Source organism: Bos grunniens, chromosome 1 (genome assembly GCF_055505025.1).
Source record: "Bos grunniens cultivar Pamir isolate PY7600 chromosome 1, Bosgru_T2T1.0, whole genome shotgun sequence".
Taxonomy (NCBI): domain Eukaryota; kingdom Metazoa; phylum Chordata; class Mammalia; order Artiodactyla; family Bovidae; genus Bos; species Bos grunniens.
The window spans coordinates 1241884-1262519 of record NC_141165.1 but is presented as its reverse complement, the minus strand read 5'-3'; the positions used below and the strand labels follow the sequence as shown (position 1 = coordinate 1262519).

The window sequence follows — 20636 nt, the reverse complement described above, 5'->3', positions numbered from 1 at the left end:
GAAGAAACACTTTCAAACTCATTCTATGAGGCCATCATCACCCTGATACCATAACCAGACAAAGACAACACAAAAAAAGAAAACTATAGGCCAGTATCCCTGATGAACATAGATGCAAAAGTCCTCAATAATATTTTAGCAAATAGAATTCAGCAACATATCAAAAAGCTCATACACCATGATCAAGTTCGGTTTATTCCAGGGATGCAAAGATTCTTCGATATATGCAAATCAATCAATGTGCTACACCATATTAACAAACTGAAAGATAAAAAATAATTGATAATCTAAATAGATGCAGAAAAGGCCTTTGACAAAATTCAGCACCCATTTATGATTAAAACTCTTCAAAAAATGGTCATAGAAGGAACCCACCTCAACATAGTAAAGGCCATATATGATAAGCCTACAGCAAACATTATTCTCAATGGTGAAAAACTGAAAGCACTCCCCCTAAGACCAGGAACAAGACAAGGGTGTCCATTTTCCCCACTATTATTCAATATAGTTCTGGAAGTCCTAGCTACAGCAATCAAAGCAGACAAAGAAATAAAAGGAATCCAGATTGGAAAAGAAGAGATAAAGCATTCCCTGTTTGCAGATGACATAATACTGTACAAACAAAACCCTAAAGATAGTATCAGAAAATTAATAGAGCTAATCAGTGAATTTAGGAAAGTTGCAAGATACAAAATCAATACACAGAAATCACTTGCATTTCTATATACTAACAATGAAAAATCAGAAAGAGCAATTAAGGAATCAACCCCATTCACCATTGCAGAAAAAATACCTAGGAATAAACTTACCTAAGGAGACAAAGGAGAAGGCATTGGCACCCCACTCCAGTACTCTTGCCTGGAAAACCCCATGGATGGAGGAGCCTGGTAGGCTGCAGTCCATGGGGTTGCTAAGTCGGACACGACTGAGCAACTTCACTTTCACTTTTCACTTCCATGCTTTGGAGAAGGAAATGGCAACCCACTCCAGTGTTCTTGCCTGGAGAATCCCAGGGACGGGGGAACCTGGTGGGCTGCCGTCTACAGGGTCACACAGAGTCGGACACGACTGAAGTGACTTAGCAGCAGCAAGGAGACAAAATAACTATACACAGAAAATAATAAGACATTTAATTAATAATAATGAAAGAAATCAAAGATGACATAAACAGATGGAGAGATATTCCATGTTCCAGGGTAGGAAGAGTCAATATTGTGAAAATGACTATACTACCAAATGCAATCTACAGATTCAATGCAATCCCTATCAAATTACCAATGGCATTTTTCACAGAATCAAAACAAAAAATCTTACAACTCATATGGAAACACAGAAGACCCCGAATAGCCAAAGCAGTCTTGAGAAAGAAGAACGGAGCTGGAGAAATCACCCTTCCTGATGTCAGATTATACTACAAAGCTACAGTCATCAAGACAGTACAGTTCTGACAGAAAAACAGAAATATAGACAAATGGAACAAGATAGAAAGCCCAGAAATAAACCCACACACCTATGGGTCCCTTATTTTTGACAAACGAGGCAAGAATATACAATGGGGCAAAGACAGCCTCTTCAATAAATGGTGCTGGGAACACTGGACATCTACATGTAAAAGAATGAAATTAGAACAATTCTTACCACCATACACAAAGATAAAGTCAGAATGGATTGAACACCTAAATGGAAGACCAGAACTATAAAACTCTTAGAAGAAAACATAGGCAGAACACTAGATGACATAAATCAAAGCAAGATCCTCTATGATCCATCTCCTAGAGTAATGGAAATAAAAACAAAAATAAATAAGTGGGACCTGAGTAAACTTAAAAGCTTTTGCACAGCAAAGGAAACTGTGAGCAAGGTGAAAAGACAACCCTCTGAATGGTGGAAAATAATAGCAAATGAAACAACTGGCCAAGGGTTAATTTCCAAAATATACAAGCAACTCATACAACTCAATACCTGAAAAACAACCCAATCAAAAAGTGGGAAAAAGACCTAAACAGACATTTCTTCAAAGAACACATAGAGATGGCTAACAAAGACATGAAAAGGTGCTGAACATTTTTCATTCTTCAGTTCAGTTCAGTCGCTCAGTCGTGTCCGACTCTTTGTGACCCCATGAATCGCAGCACGCCAGGCCTCCCTGTCCATCACCAACTCCCGGAGTTCACTCAGACTCACATCCATCGAGTCAGTGATGCCGTCCAGCCATCTCATCCTCTGTCGTCCCCTTCTCCTCCTGCCCCCAATCCTTCCCAGCATCAGAGTCTTTTCCAATGAGTCAACTCTTCGCATGAGGTGGCCAAAGTACTGGAGTTTCAGCTTTAGCATCATTCCTTCCAAAGAAATCCCAGGGCTGATCTCCTTCAGAATGGACTGGTTGGATCTCCCTGCAGTCCAAGGGACTCTCAAGCATCTTCTCCAACACCACAGTTCAAAAGCATCAATTCTTCGGCGCTCAGCCATCTTCACAGTCCAACTCTCACATCCATACATGACCACTGGAAAAACCATAGCCTTGACTAGACGGACCTTTGTTGGCAAAGTAATCTCTCTGCTTTTGAATATGCTATCTAGGTTGGTCATAACTTTCCTTCCAAGGAGTAAGCATCTTTTAATTTCATGGCTCCAATCACCATTTTGGAGCCCCCAAAAATAAAGTCTGACAGTGTTTCCACTGTTTCCCCATCTATTTGCCATGAAGTGATGGGACCAGATGCCATGATTTTAGTTTTCTGAATGTTGAGCTTTAAGCCAATTTTTTCACTCTCCTCTTTCACCTTCATCAAGAGGCTTTTTAGTTCCTCTTCACTTTCTGCCATAAGGGTGGTGTTATCTGCATATCTGAGGTTATTGATGCTGCTGCTGCTAAGTCGCTTCAAGTCTTGTCCGACTCTGTGCGACCCCATAGACGGAAGCCCACCAGGCTCCCCTGTCCCTGGGTTTCTCCAGGCAAGAGCACTGGAGTGGGATGCCGTTTCCTTCTCCAATGCATGAAAGTGAAAAGTGAAAGTGAAGTCGCTCAGCTGTGTCCAACTCTTCGCGACCCCATGGACTGCAGCCTACCAGGCTCCTCCACCCATGGGATTTTCCAGGCAAGAGTACTGGAGTGGGGTGCCATTGCCTTCTCCAGAGGTTATTGATACTCAGTCATAAAAAGGAATGCATTTGAGTCAGTTCTAATGAGGTTGATGAACCTAGAGCCTATTATACAGAGTGAAGTGAATCAGAAATAGAAAGATAAATATCATATTCTAACACATATCTATGGAATTTAGAAAAAATGGTACTGAAGAATTTATTTACAGGGCAGCAATGGAGAAACAGACATAGAGAATAGACTTATGGACATGGGGAGAGGGGAGGAGAAGGTGAGATGTATGCAGAGAGTAACATGGAATCTTACATTACCATATGTAAAACAGATACCCAACGGGAATTTGCTGTATGGCTCAGGAAACTCAAACAGGGGCTGTGTATCAACCTAAAGGGGTATGATGGGGAGGGAGGTTCAAAACAAAGGGGATATATGTCTACCTGTGGCTGATTCATGTTGAGTTTTGACAGAAAACAGCAAAGTTCTGTAAAGCAGTTCAGTTCAGTTCAGTTCAGTTCAGTTCCTGTTCTGATGGGCAGGGCCATGTTCAGTAAATCTTTAATCCAATTTTTCTGTTGATGCATGTGGCTCTGTTCCCTCCCTGTAGCTTGACCTGAAACCAAACTATGGTGGAGGTAATGAAGATAATGTCAACCTCCTTCAGAAGGAGCAGTGCCCCTGACCCTGCAGCAGGCCAGGGCTTATTTTATAAAATAAATAAGTTTATTAAATGATAGGCTTATTTTATTAAATAAGAATAGTACCACCTTACACTTCATGAATATCCACCCATCTGTAATATGGATAATTCCTTTAGTTTAATAGGCATCCAACAAATGGAGCCCTCCTTTTTAAAAATCCACATGTCATAGAGAGATGGGGATCCTAATGAAGGACAGCACCACCTTGAATTCTTAGTGAATGGTTATAGATTTAATGAATATTCTATAAGTTTAAATTTATGTGACTTAAGGAATATACATTATTATTAAGTACCTGTTTGCTAATTTGAACAGAGAGGTTTGGATCACCTACCAAGCCCTCCCTTCATTTCTTGCATGTAAATGAACAATCCAGGAAAATTATGAAAAGCACTCAGAATATTCTTTGAAGTTCAAATTCCTGTGATTTGTAGATCAATAAATCAAAAGTGAACGCCCACATCCAGATCCTGCTTTCAGGATATCAATCAACAAGGGGAAGTACAAGAGAAAGTACAAAAGAAATTGTAATGAAAGTCCTACAGTTACTGTTGACTCTTGCTTCAGGGAAGGGCCTGTTTTAGAAAAATTTCACTCACCCATTCATTTATTCCTCATTCATTAAACAGTTAGAAATACATCATCTACGCCAAATAGCCTTAAATAAAAGATTGTATAAGCTAATCTCCTTAAGATAAACTTTAAAGAGCTTAGTGTCAGGTATAAGAGACAGAGGGATAAACTGACAGATAGCAAACCATGTAATCAGATCAGATCAGTCGTTCAGTCATGTCAGACTCTTTGCGACCCCATGAATCGCAGCACGCCAGGCCTCCCTGTCCATCACCAACTCCCGGAGTTCACCCAGACTCACGTCCATCGAGTCAGTGATGCCATCCAGCCATCTCATCCTCTGCCGTTCCCTTCTCCTCCTGCCCCCAATCCCTCCCAGCATCAGAGTCTTTTCCAATGAGTCAACTCTTCGCATGAGGTGGCCAAAGTACTGGACTTTCAGCTTTAGCATCATTCCTTCCAAAGAAATCCCAGGGCTGATCTCCTTTAAAATGGACTGGTTGGATCTCCTTGCAGTCCAAGGGACTCTTAAGAGTCTTCTCCAACACCACAGTTCAAAAGCATCAATTCTTCAGCGCTCAGCCTTCTTCACAGTCCAACTCTCACATCCATACATGACCATAGGAAAAACCATAGCCTTGACTAGACGAACCTTAGTTGGCAAAGTAATGTCTCTGCTTTTGAATATGCTATCTAGGTTGGTCATAACATTCCTTCCAAGGGGTAAGTGTCTTTTAATTTCATGGCTGCAGTCACCATCTGCAGTGATTTTGGAGCCCCCCAAAATAAAGTCTCTCGCTGTTTCCACTGTTTCCCCATCTACTTCCCATGAAGTGATGGGACCAGATGCCATGATCTTCGTTTTCTGAATGTTGAGCTTTAAGCCAACTTTTTCACTCTCCACTTTCACCTTCATCAAGAGGCTTTTTAGTTCCTCTTCACTTTCTGCCATAAAGGTGGTGTCATCTGCATATCTGAGTGCAGGGAGTGAGCTCCGCCCCTGGCAAAGGTCTTGAGGAAGGAGGCTTGGCATATGCAAAGGCGGGATCAAGCCTCCGGAGTCCCCCTGGAAATTCTCGAGCATCTACCCCCAAAACCAGAGTCTGCCTACTTTCTGCTTTGTGCTTTCACCTACACCTCTGACTTTATGGGGGGCTGTCCCCCACTACCTCTCTCTGAAAAAAGAGTTAGCTTATAGCCCCAGTTAATAATTCCTGGGTGTGACAGTGTTTTAACCTACAAACTCCTTTGGAAATCCTCTAGCCTGCCTGAATAGGTTTTTCTGGCCACATGTGATTGTTCAGAGCCTCCCAACTGTGAGAGGCAGGAGATGTTCTAAACTGTCTAAACACAGATTCTTTTGAGTAGTTAAAAGATTGATTAGAAATTGTATTGGTGAAGGGATTTTCACTTGCTGGGCCAATGTTTGCTGCTAAGTCTCCATATCCCTTACCTGCTGTGTCCCTGGCAGTGTATTGATTAATATAATCAGTGTAAGTAGTAGCTTTAATGTTTGTAACCTGGGACCGTTGAGTTAATTCTTTTTCTTGTTATAGCCCACCACACCTTTGCTCTGTAGGAATGCAACTTTATCTAATGCTTTTGGAGGGTGGCGCTTGACTTATCACCTTTAGAGAAAAATAAGTTTTCTGAAGAAAGGGTCTTAAAATGTTAACAGGCCTCTGGGCCAGAAGATGATGCAAATCACCAAAGCTTTTGCATATGATAAGTTTGCAGGAAGAAAGCCTGGCTTGCTGCCTGACTCTACCCCTTCCCCCATTATCCTCTATGCATAACTTAAGGTATAAAAACTACTTTGGAAAATAAAGTGCGGGCCTTGTTCACCGAAACTTGGTCTCACCTTGTTGTTCTTTCTCTTACCTTCTGGCTGAATCATTCAGCCTCTTTTCTCCACTGAATTTCCTCACTGAGCTATCCTTATTCTATTACTCTTTATATCCTTAATTAACATTTAATTAAGCATTTGTTTCCTGATCCTCGCCGACGCCGTCCCCGCTTCGAATTCCCTGGATCCACCAGGGCTGGACCCCGGCATCTGAGGTTATTGATATTTCTCCCAGCAATCTTGATTCCAGCTTGTGTTTCTTCCAGTCCAGTGTTTCTCATGATGTACTCTGCATATAAGTTAAACAGGGTGACTATATACAGCCTTGACGTACTCCTTTTCCTATTTGGAACCAGTCTTTGTTCCATGTCCAGTTCTAACTGTTGCTTCCTGACCTCCATACAAATTTCTCAAGAGGCAGATCAGGTGGTCTGGTATGCCCATCTCTTTCAGAATTTTCCACAGTTTATTGGAAATAATCCACACAGTCAAAGGCTTTGGCATAGTCAATAAAGCAGAAATAGATGTTTTTCTGGAACTCTCTTGCTTTTTCCATGATCCAGCAGATGTTGGCAATTTGATCTCTGGTTCTAAAACCAGCTTGAACATCAGGAAGTTCAAGGTTCAGGTATTGCTGAAGCCTGGCTTGGAGAATTTTGAGCATTACTTTACTAGCGTGTGAGATGAGTGCAGTTGTGTGGTAGTTTTAGCATAGTGAAATGATTAAGATAATAATTAGGATCACCAACTTGTATCCTTTCAACAGGTGTTTCTGTGTCATGATGTGCTGGAGCCCATGTTAGCCACTGGGAATACAATGGTGAACAGCACTGGATACTGTCCAAATCACCTTTTTCGGTTGCATCACTTACTCCTCACAATTGCCCTGTGAAATGTACACTATTATCATTCCCGTGATACTCAGAAAAGATAAATAAGTCACCCAGAAATACACAGGTAATACTAGGTCAGATCATATTCAACAACTGATGTACAGCTCTTGTGACATCTAACAGCTCTCTTTTAAGTGGCATCCAAATTCAGCTGGAGTAGAAAGTAGGTTTAGATATGGTGGTCATGCCCAGGAAGTTTGGGAAGCACCTTCCAGTAACTGAGGATAATATAATCAAAGTCACAGCCTCTAGAAGGCCACTCTACATTTTGGAAACTTCTAAGAATTTGGGACTCTTTGAATATAACATGTGAAGATGATAATAAATGTGCTTTGAGAGCTGAGCTGAGCTCAAACAAAGACCTTTGACTTTATTCCACAGGTAGCAAGATAAGTGACATGATCACATTTACCTTTTGGTGGGTCATGTCAGCCTGGAGTGCAGAGAAAGGATTCAGGAAGAAAAAACTTCACGTCAGGAGAGCACTGCAGGGGTTTCCACAAGGGGTGCTGTGCTGTGCTCACTCAGTCACGTCTGATGCTTGTGACCCCGTGGACTGCAGCCCTCCAGGTTCCTCTGTCCACGGGGATTCTCCAGGCAAGAATACTGGAGTGGGTTGCCATGCCCTCCTCCAAGGGATCTTCCTGACCCAGGGATCGAACCCAGGTCTCCAGCATTGCAGGCAGATTCTTTAACATCTGAGCCACTAGGGAAGCCCCCCTACAAGGGATGGCAGAGCCCTAAAGTAGGGCATTGACTGGATGGAAAAGTTAGAGATTCTTCAGAATACAGTTGGGATCCCACTTAAGGGGTTAAGGATCTGAAGGATGTTGGGAATAAGGTATAAGAAGGATGCCTTTCTAGAGTCTCACACAGATTAGCTGACAGGAAGGATAAGAGTTCACGTGGGAGGAACATTCAAGGGGTGAAGTAAAGCTTGACACTGTTAGTCAGAAGCTCAGAGGAGAGTCCTGGGCTTCAGATAGAGATATTGAAGGTATCCTCCTAGAACATGTATTTAAAGTATGACAAGAATTGAGATGTAGAAGTTTAGTGGTCCAGTTCATGGAATCTTGACGAACACTAGGAATGGGTGAAGGAAGAGAGTCTTTTGAAGAATACTGAACATTTAGCAGGGAAGCATCTTTTTGTCCAAGAAAATAATGTTTGCTGTCTTAGAAACTTATGAAGTAGGGAGTTTTAAGAAGGAATTTGTTGACAGAATCAAATGCAGCAAAAAAAAAAAAAAAACAATCAGGGATATAAGGATGGAAAATGGGCATTAGTTTAAAAAAGCAGGTCATTGATGACTTCAAAAGAGAGTAGAATGGTTGAAGATGAATCCAGTTTATAGAGGGTTGAGGAGGGAATAAGGAAGTAAGAGAGCAGTCCTGCTGGTTATAGACTAATTTTCAGGAAACCTGCCTAAGAAGGAAATGCAAGGATTGACGAGGTCAAGGGAGGCTATTTCTTAGAATCAGAGAGTCTGGATTAGGTTATCAGAAAGAGCTAGTAGGGAGGGAAAACAAAGATATAAGAAAGTCTTGAGAAAGAGCAAGATTCTAGACTATGAAAAAAGTATAGGTGGCTGTATGATGCTACGGACAAGAACACATAATACCCTGGCAGCAAAGAAAAGATGGTGGAATGGAAGCAGGTATAAATTCACTGGCAGATGAGACAGCAGGAAATGGAGGGTGTTCATCGTGAAGGTCTGATGAGACTGGGTGGCAGCCTTTGCTGTAGGAGGCCTGAGCAGAGTGTTGGAGAGTCGGAGTAGACACTGAGGGGCACAAAGTTTCCTGTGCAGAACATCCTCAAGGCAAGGGAGAGATGAGGCTATCTAATACATGAGTAAAGCCAATATTAACTCCAGGTTCACTTCCTGCCCTCCCAAAGAGGCTCACATTCATTGAATGGCAAAAAGATATGGGTTGTATTCTTGGCCATGTGACTTGGCAACTGTGAAGATTTACTCTAGTTGAGGATGCTATTGCTGTGCTAAGTCACTTCAGTTCAGTTCAGTCGCTCAGTCATGTCCGACTCTTTGCGACTTCAGTCATGTCCAAATCTTTGTGACAATTTGGACTGCAGCCCACCAGGCTTATCAGTCCATGGGATTCTCCAGGCAAGAATACTGGAGTGGATTGCCATGCTCTCCTCCAGGGGATTGTCCTGGCCCAGGGCTCTATCCTGTCTCTTGTATTGCAGGCAGAATATTTTTTACTGTTTGAGCCACTAGGGAAGCCTCTACATAAGCATCACACAGTATTTCCTCAGCTTTGTCTGGCTTCAGCTTTGTTTTGGTTACTCCACGTTTATGGCAGGCTCATGCCTGTACCTACAGGGCAAGTGTTAAGGTTTCAGTGGGAGCGATGCTGAAGGTGACCTTTGGGTTGAGTTCAGTTGGTGAGGAAAGTTATAAGGTGGTCATCTGAGATACAGGTAACACACTGTAAAAGAGAAGGAGGCCTGAAGGAGAGCGGTTCATTCTGGAAACTGAACATAACTCAGCATGGATCCGGGGCAGGATGATGCAGGCTCCAGACCACCACGTGTGCTGGCAGATGAGGCTGCAGGTCTGTGCAGAGGTCAGCGGCAGATAATTGGCCCCCATAGGAGAGGGGATGAAATTTTGCTTGTCTTCTAAAATATAGGGGTTTTAAGGAGGGGACCATATGATTAATTCTTATTATAGAAAAACTTTATGCTAGCTGCAGAACAAAGGATCAAATAAAGAAGAATAGTTTTTATGCAGGATGACCAGCTGGGGAAATCATCCTAGTGAAAAACTCTGACTATATCAACCAGGAGGCTGACAGGAGAAAATGCAGAAACGATTTCACAGATGCGATGGCTCAAAGGCAGAGATGAGTGGTAGATGACTGGGCTGTAGGAGAGGATGCTTTAGATTGGTTTTCGGATTGCAGTTGGGTTAATGGTGAATCAGAGCTGAAGAGGGGAAAGGCAAAGGAAAAGTAGATGCTGGAGGAAGGCAGTGGGAAATAAATGATGCTTTTTTTTTTTTCTGTTTAAGATACATTGTCAGCAGTAGAATCTAGCAAATATGCTCATGGGTCTCTCTTCTCAGGAAACCTCCCACCCTGATGTGTCCAGGTCAGTTCAGATCCTTTGAGAAGCAGACACTAAGACAGGGTTAGATGTGCAAGGCAGGGAGGGTCTTCAGACTGTGATGCAAAGTTGATACCCCTGAAAGAACAGGAAGGCAGGATGATGGGTAGGAAGTGGGATACATAATTGAGTGTCCACCGAGATATGAGGGATCCCAGAGCAAAGATTACCTGTTAGGAGAGTCCCACATTGGGCACCGTTGGCCAAGCTGTAATTCTTGCATACTGTTGGCCATTGGCAGGTAGTAGTTCTGAGTGAGCCTGGTTCAGCATGGAGAAAGTGGCCGATCTAGCATAAGAGCTATATGCTGTCACCAGTGATGCTCCTCCCAGCAGACACTCTAAAGAGGGCACCCGACTGGCACACTTCCTGGCACCAAATATCTGCCCAGAGCTCCTTTTCTTCCAACACCATGCTTGGATTGCTTTCTCTGTTTTCTTACATTCTGTATTTGTCTATTTGACATCCATTCATCACAGGGCCAATGATATTGACCATATTTTCTTACTTTCTGTATTTCTGATACTCTGATACTTGGGGGCCTTACAAACTCTAGGGAGACTGCCCTTCCCAGGGCTCAGTTCAGTTCAGTTCAGTCGCTCAGTCGTGTCCGACTCTTTGCGATCCCATGGATCACAGCACTCCAGGCCTCCCTGTCCATCACCAACTCCCAGAGCTTGCTCAAACTCACGTCCATCGAGTGGGTGATGCCATCCAACCATCTCATCCTCTGTCGTCCCCGTCTCCTCCCGCCTTCCATCTTTCCCAGCATCAGGGTCTTTTCAAATGAGTCAGTTCTTCACATCAGGTGGCCAAAGTATTGGAGTTTCAGCTTCAGCACCAGTCCTTCCAATGAACATTCAGGACTTATTTCCTTTAGGATGGACTGGTTGGATCTCCTTGCAGTCCAAGGGACTCTCAAGAGTCCTCTCCAACACCACAGTTCAAAGCATCAATTCTTCGGCGCTCAAGCTTTCTTTATGGTCCAAGTCTCACATCCATACATGACTACTGGAAAAACCATAGCTTAGACTAGACGGACCTTTGTTGGCAAAGTAATGTCTCTGCTTTTCAATATGCTGTCTAGGTTGGTCATAACTTTTCTTCCAAGGAGCAAGAGTCTTTTAATTTCATGGCTGCAGTCACCATGTGCAGTGGTTTTAGAGCCCCCCAAAATAAAATCAGCCACTGTTTCCGCTGTTTCCCCATCTATTTGCCATGAAGTGATGGGACTAGATGCCATGATCTTAGTTTTCTGAACAATGAGTTTTAAGCCAACTTTTTCACTCTCCTCTTTCACTTTCATCAAGAGGCTTTTTAGTTCCTCTTCACTTTCTGCCATAAGGGTGGTGTCATCTGCATATCTGAAGTTATTGATATTTCTCCTGGCAATCTTGATTCCAGCTTGTGCTTCTTCCAGCCCAGCGTTTCTCATGATGTACTCTGCATAGAAGTTAAAGAAGCAGGGTGACAATATACAGCCTTGACGGACTCCTTTTCCTATTTGGAACCAGTCTTTGTTCCATGTCCAGTTCTAACTGTTGCTTCCTGATCTGCATATGGATTTCTCAGGAGGCAGGTCAGGTGGACTGGTATTCCCATCTCTTTCAGGATTTTCCACAGTTTATTGTGATCCAGGCAGTCAAAGGCTTTGGCATAGTCAATAAAGCAGAAATAGGTGTTTTTCTGGAACTCTCTTGCTTTTTGGATGATCCAACGGATGTTGGCAATTTGATCTCTGGATCCTCTGCCTTCTTTAAATCCATCTTGAATATCTAGAAGTTCATGGTTCACATACTGCTGAAGCCTGGCTTGGAGAATTTTAAGCATTACTTTGCTAACATGTGAGATGAGTACAATTGTGCGGTAGTTTGAGCATTCTTTGGCATTGCCTTTCTTGGGGATTGGAATGAAAACTGACCTTTTCCAGTCCTGTGGCCACTGCTGAGTTTTCCAAATTTGCTGGCATATTGAGTTCAGCACTTTGACAGCATCATGTTTTAGGATTTGAAATAGCTCAACTAGAATTCCACCACCTCCACTAACTTTGTTTATAGTGATGTTTCCTGATGCCCACTTGACTTCGCATTCCAGGATGTCTGGCTCTAGGTCAGTGATCACACCATCGTGATTATCTGGATCGTGAAGATCTTTTTTGTACAGTTCTTCGGTGTATTCTTGCCACCTCTTCTTAATATCTTCTGCTTCTGCTTCCCAGGGCTGACTAATCCCTAAAGATAATGATAACTATGAGTGTGCTTTTTATAGGAAAACCAACCAGTCTCAGGCTTATATCACCAACCACCTCCTTATCTAAGTCTCACGCTCTAAGCTAATATTTCCCCTGCTCTCAATCATCTGGGGGCCAGGTACCATGTAACTTAAAGCCAAAGAAAAAGGCCCTCAGAATTTCCTAAACTAGCCAGTCCTAAATTGCTCAGCCTGTCCTGCCTTGTCCTCCTCAGAGAGGCTCCAGGAGCGGCTGTGGCCTGAGCCCACTCTCCACGTTTGACTGCAAGCTGCTGCTCCTCCTGGGAGCTGTCAGTCACCTCACAGGTCCTCTCCAGTGGCACCGACCTCTGCCTGTTGTCTCTCAGTCTGGAGCACGGTAACTTGAGAGTAGCCTCTGCTCACTGCAGCTAAAGAAAACCCTCGCAGCAAGGAAGACCCAGCACAGCCAAAAACAAAACAAGTAAAAGTTTTTTTTAAAAAACATTGATTTTCCTTCTGAGCTCTGGAACCATTCATGTTTAGAAGTAAAAGCTCAGAAGCCATGGGTTGTGACAGGTTATTATATATGAATGTGTTCTTAGTTATTCCCTCATCCAGGGGATCTTCCAAACCCAGGGATCGAACCCAGGTCTCCCACATTGCAGGCAGATTCTTTACCAGCTGAGCCACAAGGGAAGCCTGTTCTTAGTTAATAAGACCACATATTACAACAGTCAGTCAACAGTATTTATTGTCAATAAAGGACTGAATTAGGTGTGCTAGAATACCAAAAATGGGCCTTCCCAGGTCGTTCAGTGGTAAAGCATCCGCCTGCAACGCAAGAGGCACAGGAGACTTGGGTTCAAGCCCTGGGTCTCGAAGATCTCCTGGAGGAGGAAACGGCAAACCACTCCAGTATTCTTGTCTGGGAAATCCCTTGGACAGAGAAACCTGATGGGCTACAGTCCATGGGGTCACAAAGATTCAGACACGACTGAGCAAGAGCATGCACACACAGAGACACAGAATACCAAAAAAGAAGAAATACTTAACAGACGACAATAATAATCCTTTACGACACATGCCACTTGTTATAGGCTTCAAAGATTTTGCACAAATATTTTTTTCTACCCAGTGAAGTAGGTAGGAAAAGTATTATCCTCACTTTACAGGTGAGGAAATGGAAACTCATAAAGATTAAGCGAGTTGCCCAAGGTCACAGGAAAATTACAAAGGGGATGGTGGTAAAGTCACATCTAGAACAGACACTTCTGAGTAGACGCTCTTTTATACCAGTCTCTTAATTAAAATACTTACTTCTCTTGAGGGCTAAAATTCTTGTTGCCAGAAAAAGTTTAAGAATATTTTCAAAGCCTATAGTCAAACACATGAACATATAAGAAGCATTTGTCTGTATGAGTGCTATGGTCTAGAAAACGTGCCTGAAGACCTAAAATCATCAAACAGGTACGGGGGTTTCTAAAGCCCCTTGCAGTCTCATCCAGACTGAAAAAACAGCATGGAGCACAGGGGAGATGCTGGTTCAAAACCTCAGGAGCTCCCAAAATGAAACCGGAAACTGGCCCCAAAACGGGCATAGGCGGAGACCAAAGAAAGAGGCAGATCCCTCCAGCTGGGTGGATGAGAGGCGAAATAAGCATGAGAACTTACATACAAGGCTTGTTTAGAGTGGCTGCAAGACAGCAGAACCTCATACTCGCCCACCAGAACCTTGGATATTTATACAGAGGCCCTAATGGGGTTCGGACTTCCCTGGTGGCTCAGACGGTAAAGCGTCTGCCTACAGTGCAGGAGACCTGGGTTCAATCCCTGGGTTGGGAAGATCCCCTGGAGAAGGAAATGGCAACCCACTCCAGTATTCTTGCTTGGAAAATCCAAGGACAGAGGAGCCTGGTGGGCTACAGTCCATGGGGTCGCAGAGAGTCACATATGACTGAGTAGGTTCCCTCACTCACACTCAATGGGGTTCAGTCCCAGTGGTTTCAATACCAGGTTCCTCTATCAAGCCTCTGTCTTTGAAAACAGCTCTAGCCGTGTGCTGGTGGGGAGGGCGGACTGAGATTGCCCAGGTCTGGAGTGCAGGTGAAGCAGGGCTCAAGCCCTCTCCTTGACTTCTCCCCAGCAGGAAAGAATCAGCATTAAAGGAAACAGTGGCACTCACAATTTGGCTTTCCTTCTCAAGTGATTTGCCTGTATGTTTTTCACTTGCGTCTTACATTTTCCCTACAAAATTCATTGACTTGAGCCCAGATTTTGTAACCTAAACTCTTATGAAAACACACGAAGTGAAAACAGATTCTTAAATTCTGGAATACTACCATAAGGCAACCTCCTTTGAAAGTGGGAATATTAACAAGTTGATGTAGAGATTCTAACACGTAGACCTGTGTTCCCTCCCCCTGAATCTGGGCTCTGTGCCTGCTTTGTTCCCAGTTTGTAGACAGGCCTTAAGAAATGGGTCGCTCCTAATTCCTGTCTCTTGGGATTCTGCACACCTGAAGCCCAATCACTGTGCTCCAGGGATGCCTGAAGAGATTCACATGAAGGACAACTCAGGCCCCCAAGCCCCAGCCCTGGTTCAGTCCCCAGCTGACAGCCAGCACCGGATTCCATCCAAGTCAGGGAACCACATCAGAAGAGATTCAGAAACGCGCTGTCCCAGTGAGCCCTGCCCAAATGGCAGATCTAGGAGCAAAACAAAATATTATTATTGTGGGTTTTAGGGTGATTTGTGACATGGAAGATCAGTGAAATTTGTTTGGGTTGGTTTGACCTAGAGAGGCCTTCTATTGAACATAAGGCAGAGTCCCCTGGTCTGAGCTAAGGGATTTTGTGTCCTTACATATGAGTCAAAGAAACGATCTCTCCTGTGAACATGAGTCTCTCCGTGTGGGCCTTGGGCTTAGTGGATTTGTGGTTGGCCTGTGTTCTCGTGGTGTGGTCTTACTCAGGTCACAGGGAAACGTCACGGTTTCCACAGGATGGAAAGGTATTCAGTGAGACGAGCTGGGTTCCTTTTTGTCAACCAGTCCTGAAGATCCCGTGGAGGAGAGCACGGCAGCCCACTCCAGTATCACCTGGAGAATCTCACAGACAGAAGAGTCTGAGATGCTACGGTCCATAGGGTGGCAAAGAGTCGGACCCGACCGAAGTGACTTGGTACACACAGGACAGTGGGAACATTTCCTTTAAGGAAAGGAAGTGAGATTTGTGACAGATGACACTGGAATTCCAAGTTTCCATTGTGTCTCCTTCATTCTTGAGCCTCTTTGACTTCAAGGTGCCAAAGTATGTCTCAGGGGACTGGGATAGGCTTCAACTCTCAACAAGGTCATGTTTTAAAGTCACAGTGTGGCTTCATCTGCCTCGCAAACACTTAGGGTTAGGTCCTTGACCGGGCCAAAGCTTAGAGATGGCCTGGACCCAGTGACTTGAGTGCTGATGACTTCCTTAAGAAAGATTTCATCTTGGTAGGGAAGAACACGGGACTTTCCAGATGGTAAAGAACCCGCCCGCCAATGCAGGTGACATAAGAGAGGAGGGCTCCATCCCTGGGTCGGGAAGATCCCCTGGAGGAGGGCATGGCAACGCAGTCCAGTGTCCTTGCCTGGAGAATCCCATGGGCAGAGGAACCTGGTGGGCTACACTTCACAGAGTAGCAAAGAATCAGACAGGACTGAAGGAACTTAGCAGGCACTCGGGGGAAATATCTAAGGGGCGGTGAGATTCACTTGCTACAGACCAATAGGACCCCGGTCTTGCATAAGCATTTCGGGCATTTCGGACAGGAGTCTTGTCAGGTCTCAGAGTAGGTGTTGCAGGAAGGACTAAAGCAGCCAGTGACATGCCCGTTCCGTTAGCCATAAAACCGATGCTTTCTCGGGGTGGGGTGGGGGGTTGCCCTTCTGAAGTCCTTCCTGTTGCTTGTTTCTTACAAGTGATTTCATGCATTCGGCAATACAGATCAAGCCCACGACACAACAGCTTTTACACACACACACACACACAGACACACACACAGACACACATACATGGCCCAAAAGTACAAATTTTCTGAAGCCGAGTCGTGGTTTTACACTTCATGTATTTTATATTTCTCTTGAGCCTCAGGCCGCCTCAGAGGAGGAGTTTCCCCGGCTTGCGCCCTGACGGCAGCAGGCTGGCTTTTCTAGAGTCCCCTGCACCGTCCAGGCAGCAGGGCGCCCCTCGTCTGTCCGTCTCCGCTCTGCCCAAGAGGGGACCCCGAGCCACTGGCAGGTGGCGGGCGCGCCGCTGGAGGACTCCGCCCGCGCAGCTCGGTATCCGCCAAGCTCAGCTGGCTCGGGCCGGGCGGGCCGGGCACGGGGGCGCGGACTCTGCGCCCCCCGCCCGCCGCTGTCGCCCTGGCCGCCCCCTCACCAATCCCCCCCAGCCCACCCCGTGCCAGGCGCGCCGCCGCCCCTCCGGCCGCTCGCGGAGGCCGGATCTCCTCGAATTTCAACACAAAGGGAATCCTCGGCCGCAGGAAGTGCATCACCAGGAAGGGGGGTCGGGGCGGGGAGAGGGGGGCGTGCCTCCGCCCCGACAGCCCGCCCCCCGGGGGCCTGGACGTGTCGTGACGACAGCCTCGGGGTCCCCCCGGCGCCCCCGCAACTGGAGACCCCGGAGGCCCGGGGCCCGCTCTCGCCCGGCGGCGCTGACCCGGCCGCCCCGGCCTCTGCTCGCGGGCGCCCGCACCTGGGCTGCCCCTCGTGCCCCAGCCCTGGTCCCCTCCCCGACTTGCCTCCCGCACGCCCTTCCCCTGCGGACTTTTCGTGGAAGCCGGGCTGCAGGTGCCCCGCTCCCGGCGGCGCTGCGCCCCCAGCCGGGGCCAGGCTTCCCCGGGGCAGGACGCAGGGCGGGAGGGCGTCCCCGGGCCAGCGGGGCGGCGGGCCCGGAGGGCCGCTTTCGTTTCCCGGACGCCGGCCGGGGGCGCGGCCGGGCTTGCTACCCGGAGCCGCGAGCCTGCGAGGGGGAAGGCCGGCGAGGCCCCGGCGCGCCCGGCCCTCAGCGTTCTCACTAGGCAGCCTCACGGGTGTTTACTTACGTGGCGATTTTCAAATCGATAGCAACAGCAAACTTTTCTAGAAAGGTTTTGTTCCCCTTTCCCCGCAGAGTGGGACCCCGTTCACCGTCCATATAAAAAGCTATTATATCACTTCGTTCTCCTCGCTTAGCGTGGCCTGCGGGGACCAGTGGTCATCCGCGGGCGAGGGGCTGAAGGCTCCGTCTCGGGGCCGGGGATGGGAAGGTGCGGAGACCCCGGCGGCGCCGGTGTCCCGGTTGAGACACCCGCGGACCTGGGGAGGGGGCCGCCCCCGGGGGCGCGCGCGCGGGGCTCGGCGGGGGCGCCGGGAGGGGCCGGCCCCGGGGCGCGGGCGGCCGGGTACCTGCCCGACCTGTCTCCTCCCCTTCGCCGACACCACACCCACGGGACTCCGGGCTCCCCGGGAGAGGGCCGGCGCGGAACAAAGGGGTCTTTGTTCCCCGGCTCCCGGGGCCGGGAGCGGCGCTCGCTCGCGTCTCCCCGCGCCCCGAGCCTCACGCAGCCCCGAGCGCCGCCCTCGCGACCCCCGCGCCGGCGGTCAGGGCGCGGCGCCCGGCAGGGAGGGGGCCCGCGGCGGGGGGACGGGGCTCCCGCGGCCGCGGGGGTGGAGGGCGGGCCAGGCCGCCTCGCCAGGCGGGCCGGGCGCTGCGGGCCGGGCCGGGCGGGCGCCCCGGGGCTGCCCCCGCCGGAGCCGCGCCCCCGCCCTCGCGTCCTCCCGCCGCTCGCAGCGGCCCCTCGCCGGCGCCGGCCCCCTCCCGGCCGGCCCTGCGCTCCCCACCCCGCTTCTTGGCACTTTCCTCCCGAGCCATCCTCCGGCACAAACTTTGATGGAGAATTTCACACCGCGCTGGAAAGATGCCGGTTATGAAAGGATTGCTGGCGCCCCAGAACACCTTCCTGGACACCATCGCCACCCGCTTTGACGGAACACGTAAGTCTTGCACTTGGATGAGTTGCATATATGTATTTTTTTTTTTTAAACGATCTTTTCTCATATAAATTACTTTCGTTCCCACTGTCCATTTTGCACCAGGGGAGTGTGTTACCTTCGCTTCCTGCCGAGGTGTCTTTTGTGGGGAGAATTTTTTTTTTTTTTTTTCCAGTGTAGTGTTAACACTTCGGTGTATTTGACCCCCTTGATTCTTGGGTTTGTCAAGGCTGGAAAAGAATCTGAAGAAAGACCTACATCTGTGTTCACTGTGGGACCCGTAATGTCTCTTTAAAAAATCGGTTTTTATTAATTTTATAAGGTGAAGATGAAAATTGTCCATATTGGTGAATTGCCAATCTATCTAGAGTTTCAAGGCTCCGTGGACAGAGGAGCCTGGCGGGCTACAGCCCATGGGGTCGCAAAGAGTTGGATAGACTGAGCGCGACTAACACAACAACAAATTATAGGGAGAGTTTGGAGTGTTCTTTTTCGGTGGAGCTTCATTCCGAAAAGTCTTTTGAATAGGCATGATCCCATCTGAGTTTAAGAAATGCAACTAGAATCAAGATCACCAAGTGTAAGCTTCCTGTAGAATTCTAAGCGTTGTGAGTTGATCAGAATATCGATTCCTACTTCTCAGGTAGAATAAAATACCTTTCGATCTGGAATTACCCTAGCACTCCAGAAGAGACTATTGTGGAAAGAGATGCGGGGCATGCTAAAGGCTGATCTATCATAAGAGAAACTTTCAACATACACATATGTATTTTGAGGGCGAAAATCACTGGACGTTTAGCTTGTTTAAGCTTCAGTTTAAAAGCAAAGATATGTCCTGTGGATTCTTGGAGACGTGATCACATCTGCGAATGGTTCTCTTTCAGGACCACGGTCAGGTCCCCGTTACTTCCGGGCTTCTCAAGCCCTCCTTCAACAGGGGCGGTTGGTTTTCCTTGCAACGAGCAGTCTGTGCTTCGCCCGCAGCAAAAGCTATCACTTGGTTTCTCTATGAATGCCCACACCGGCCTCCTAGCTTGCGTTGCTTCTGCGTGTTGTCTTTCCTTTTCTGCCTATACACAAAACTGTGTAGAAAAGGCTTGTAGTGTTTCCGATATCACTTTTTAGGATGATGGCATATTTCTCTGAGTTGATGGGGGAGCACACATGTAACAATTTTCACTCCAGGAGTCTGGATACACGGTCTTACTACCGGTGGGAAGTAAATCCTGGACTTATGCGCTTCAGGAGTAGTTAGGAAAGTTTATGTGAGGAAGAAATGAAATATTTACTGGATTTTGTTCAGTTTTTATTTTTGACATCCAGCCTACTTGGGGTGGTTGTTGTGAACATTCTTTCCGGTGGTTTTATCTTTATCTTTAGCCTTTCCCTCCCCTGTTATGTTCTAGATGTGTCAGACGGTATGAGTGAAGAGCAATGCTATGGTCTTAGTCAGATGATAAGAAGAGAAAATATCGTTATTAGGCTTTCAAACCCTTGCCAATGCCATCATCATACCCACCACCCAACCTCTACACAACATCACCACTGCTGTCTTCATGCATGATTGTGGTTACTACTATTTATTACATTAGGAACTGATTAGTTTCTAGTGGATGTTATTCTTGAAGTTGAAAATTTAAACCCCAAAGACTTTTGATATTGATTACAAATACATCTATTGAAAATGAACTAATTGGTAAACGGTGGTTGCTTATTTCATTGTCATTTAAAGTTGAATGGAATTCGGTGTGTTCCCAGCATAGCCCTGGGAATGTCAGCAGGGCTATTTTTAGGTATCAGTTGCTAATGAGAGGAGGCTTTGGATCATCTGTAAGAACACCTCTGCCTCTTTCACTATAACATTTGATAAACAGCGGACATGTAAGAGAAGGAATGGTGTACTACTGAATAGCTCTTTTTCTATTTTGACTACACATTCATGTGAATAAAATAGAAGGTTAGAGGTTTTAAAGCCTTGTTTGGGAAGATCATCATCACATAACCAGCATTTAGTATAATAGCAGAACTGAAACTGTAGAGGGAGAGCATGCTTGGTCTGTGCTGCAAGGGTCTGTGGAATTCCTGGAGGGGACCACTGTGTATGAAATCAATCTGAAAATCAGTGGAGCACAGCATATAATGATACCCCTCATCCCAACAAACCCC

General features: G+C 46.5%; 1 protein-coding gene across 2 annotated transcripts in view; it reads left to right on the top strand.

Annotated features, from left to right (window-relative positions):
• Positions 1 to 18224: 18224 nt before the first annotated feature.
• Positions 18225 to 20636, top strand: part of KCNH8 (potassium voltage-gated channel subfamily H member 8) — a 492266-nt gene continuing 489854 nt past the window's right edge. Inside the window, exon 1 of one of the 2 annotated variants that reach the window (XM_086367258.1) lies at positions 18225 to 18473. In XM_086367258.1, coding sequence (XP_086223384.1) covers positions 18398 to 18473 — 76 coding nt within the window. In that variant the 5' untranslated portion in view covers positions 18225 to 18397. The remainder of the gene's footprint in view (positions 18474 to 20636) is intronic. The other variant, XM_086368133.1, reaches the window with a different exon arrangement.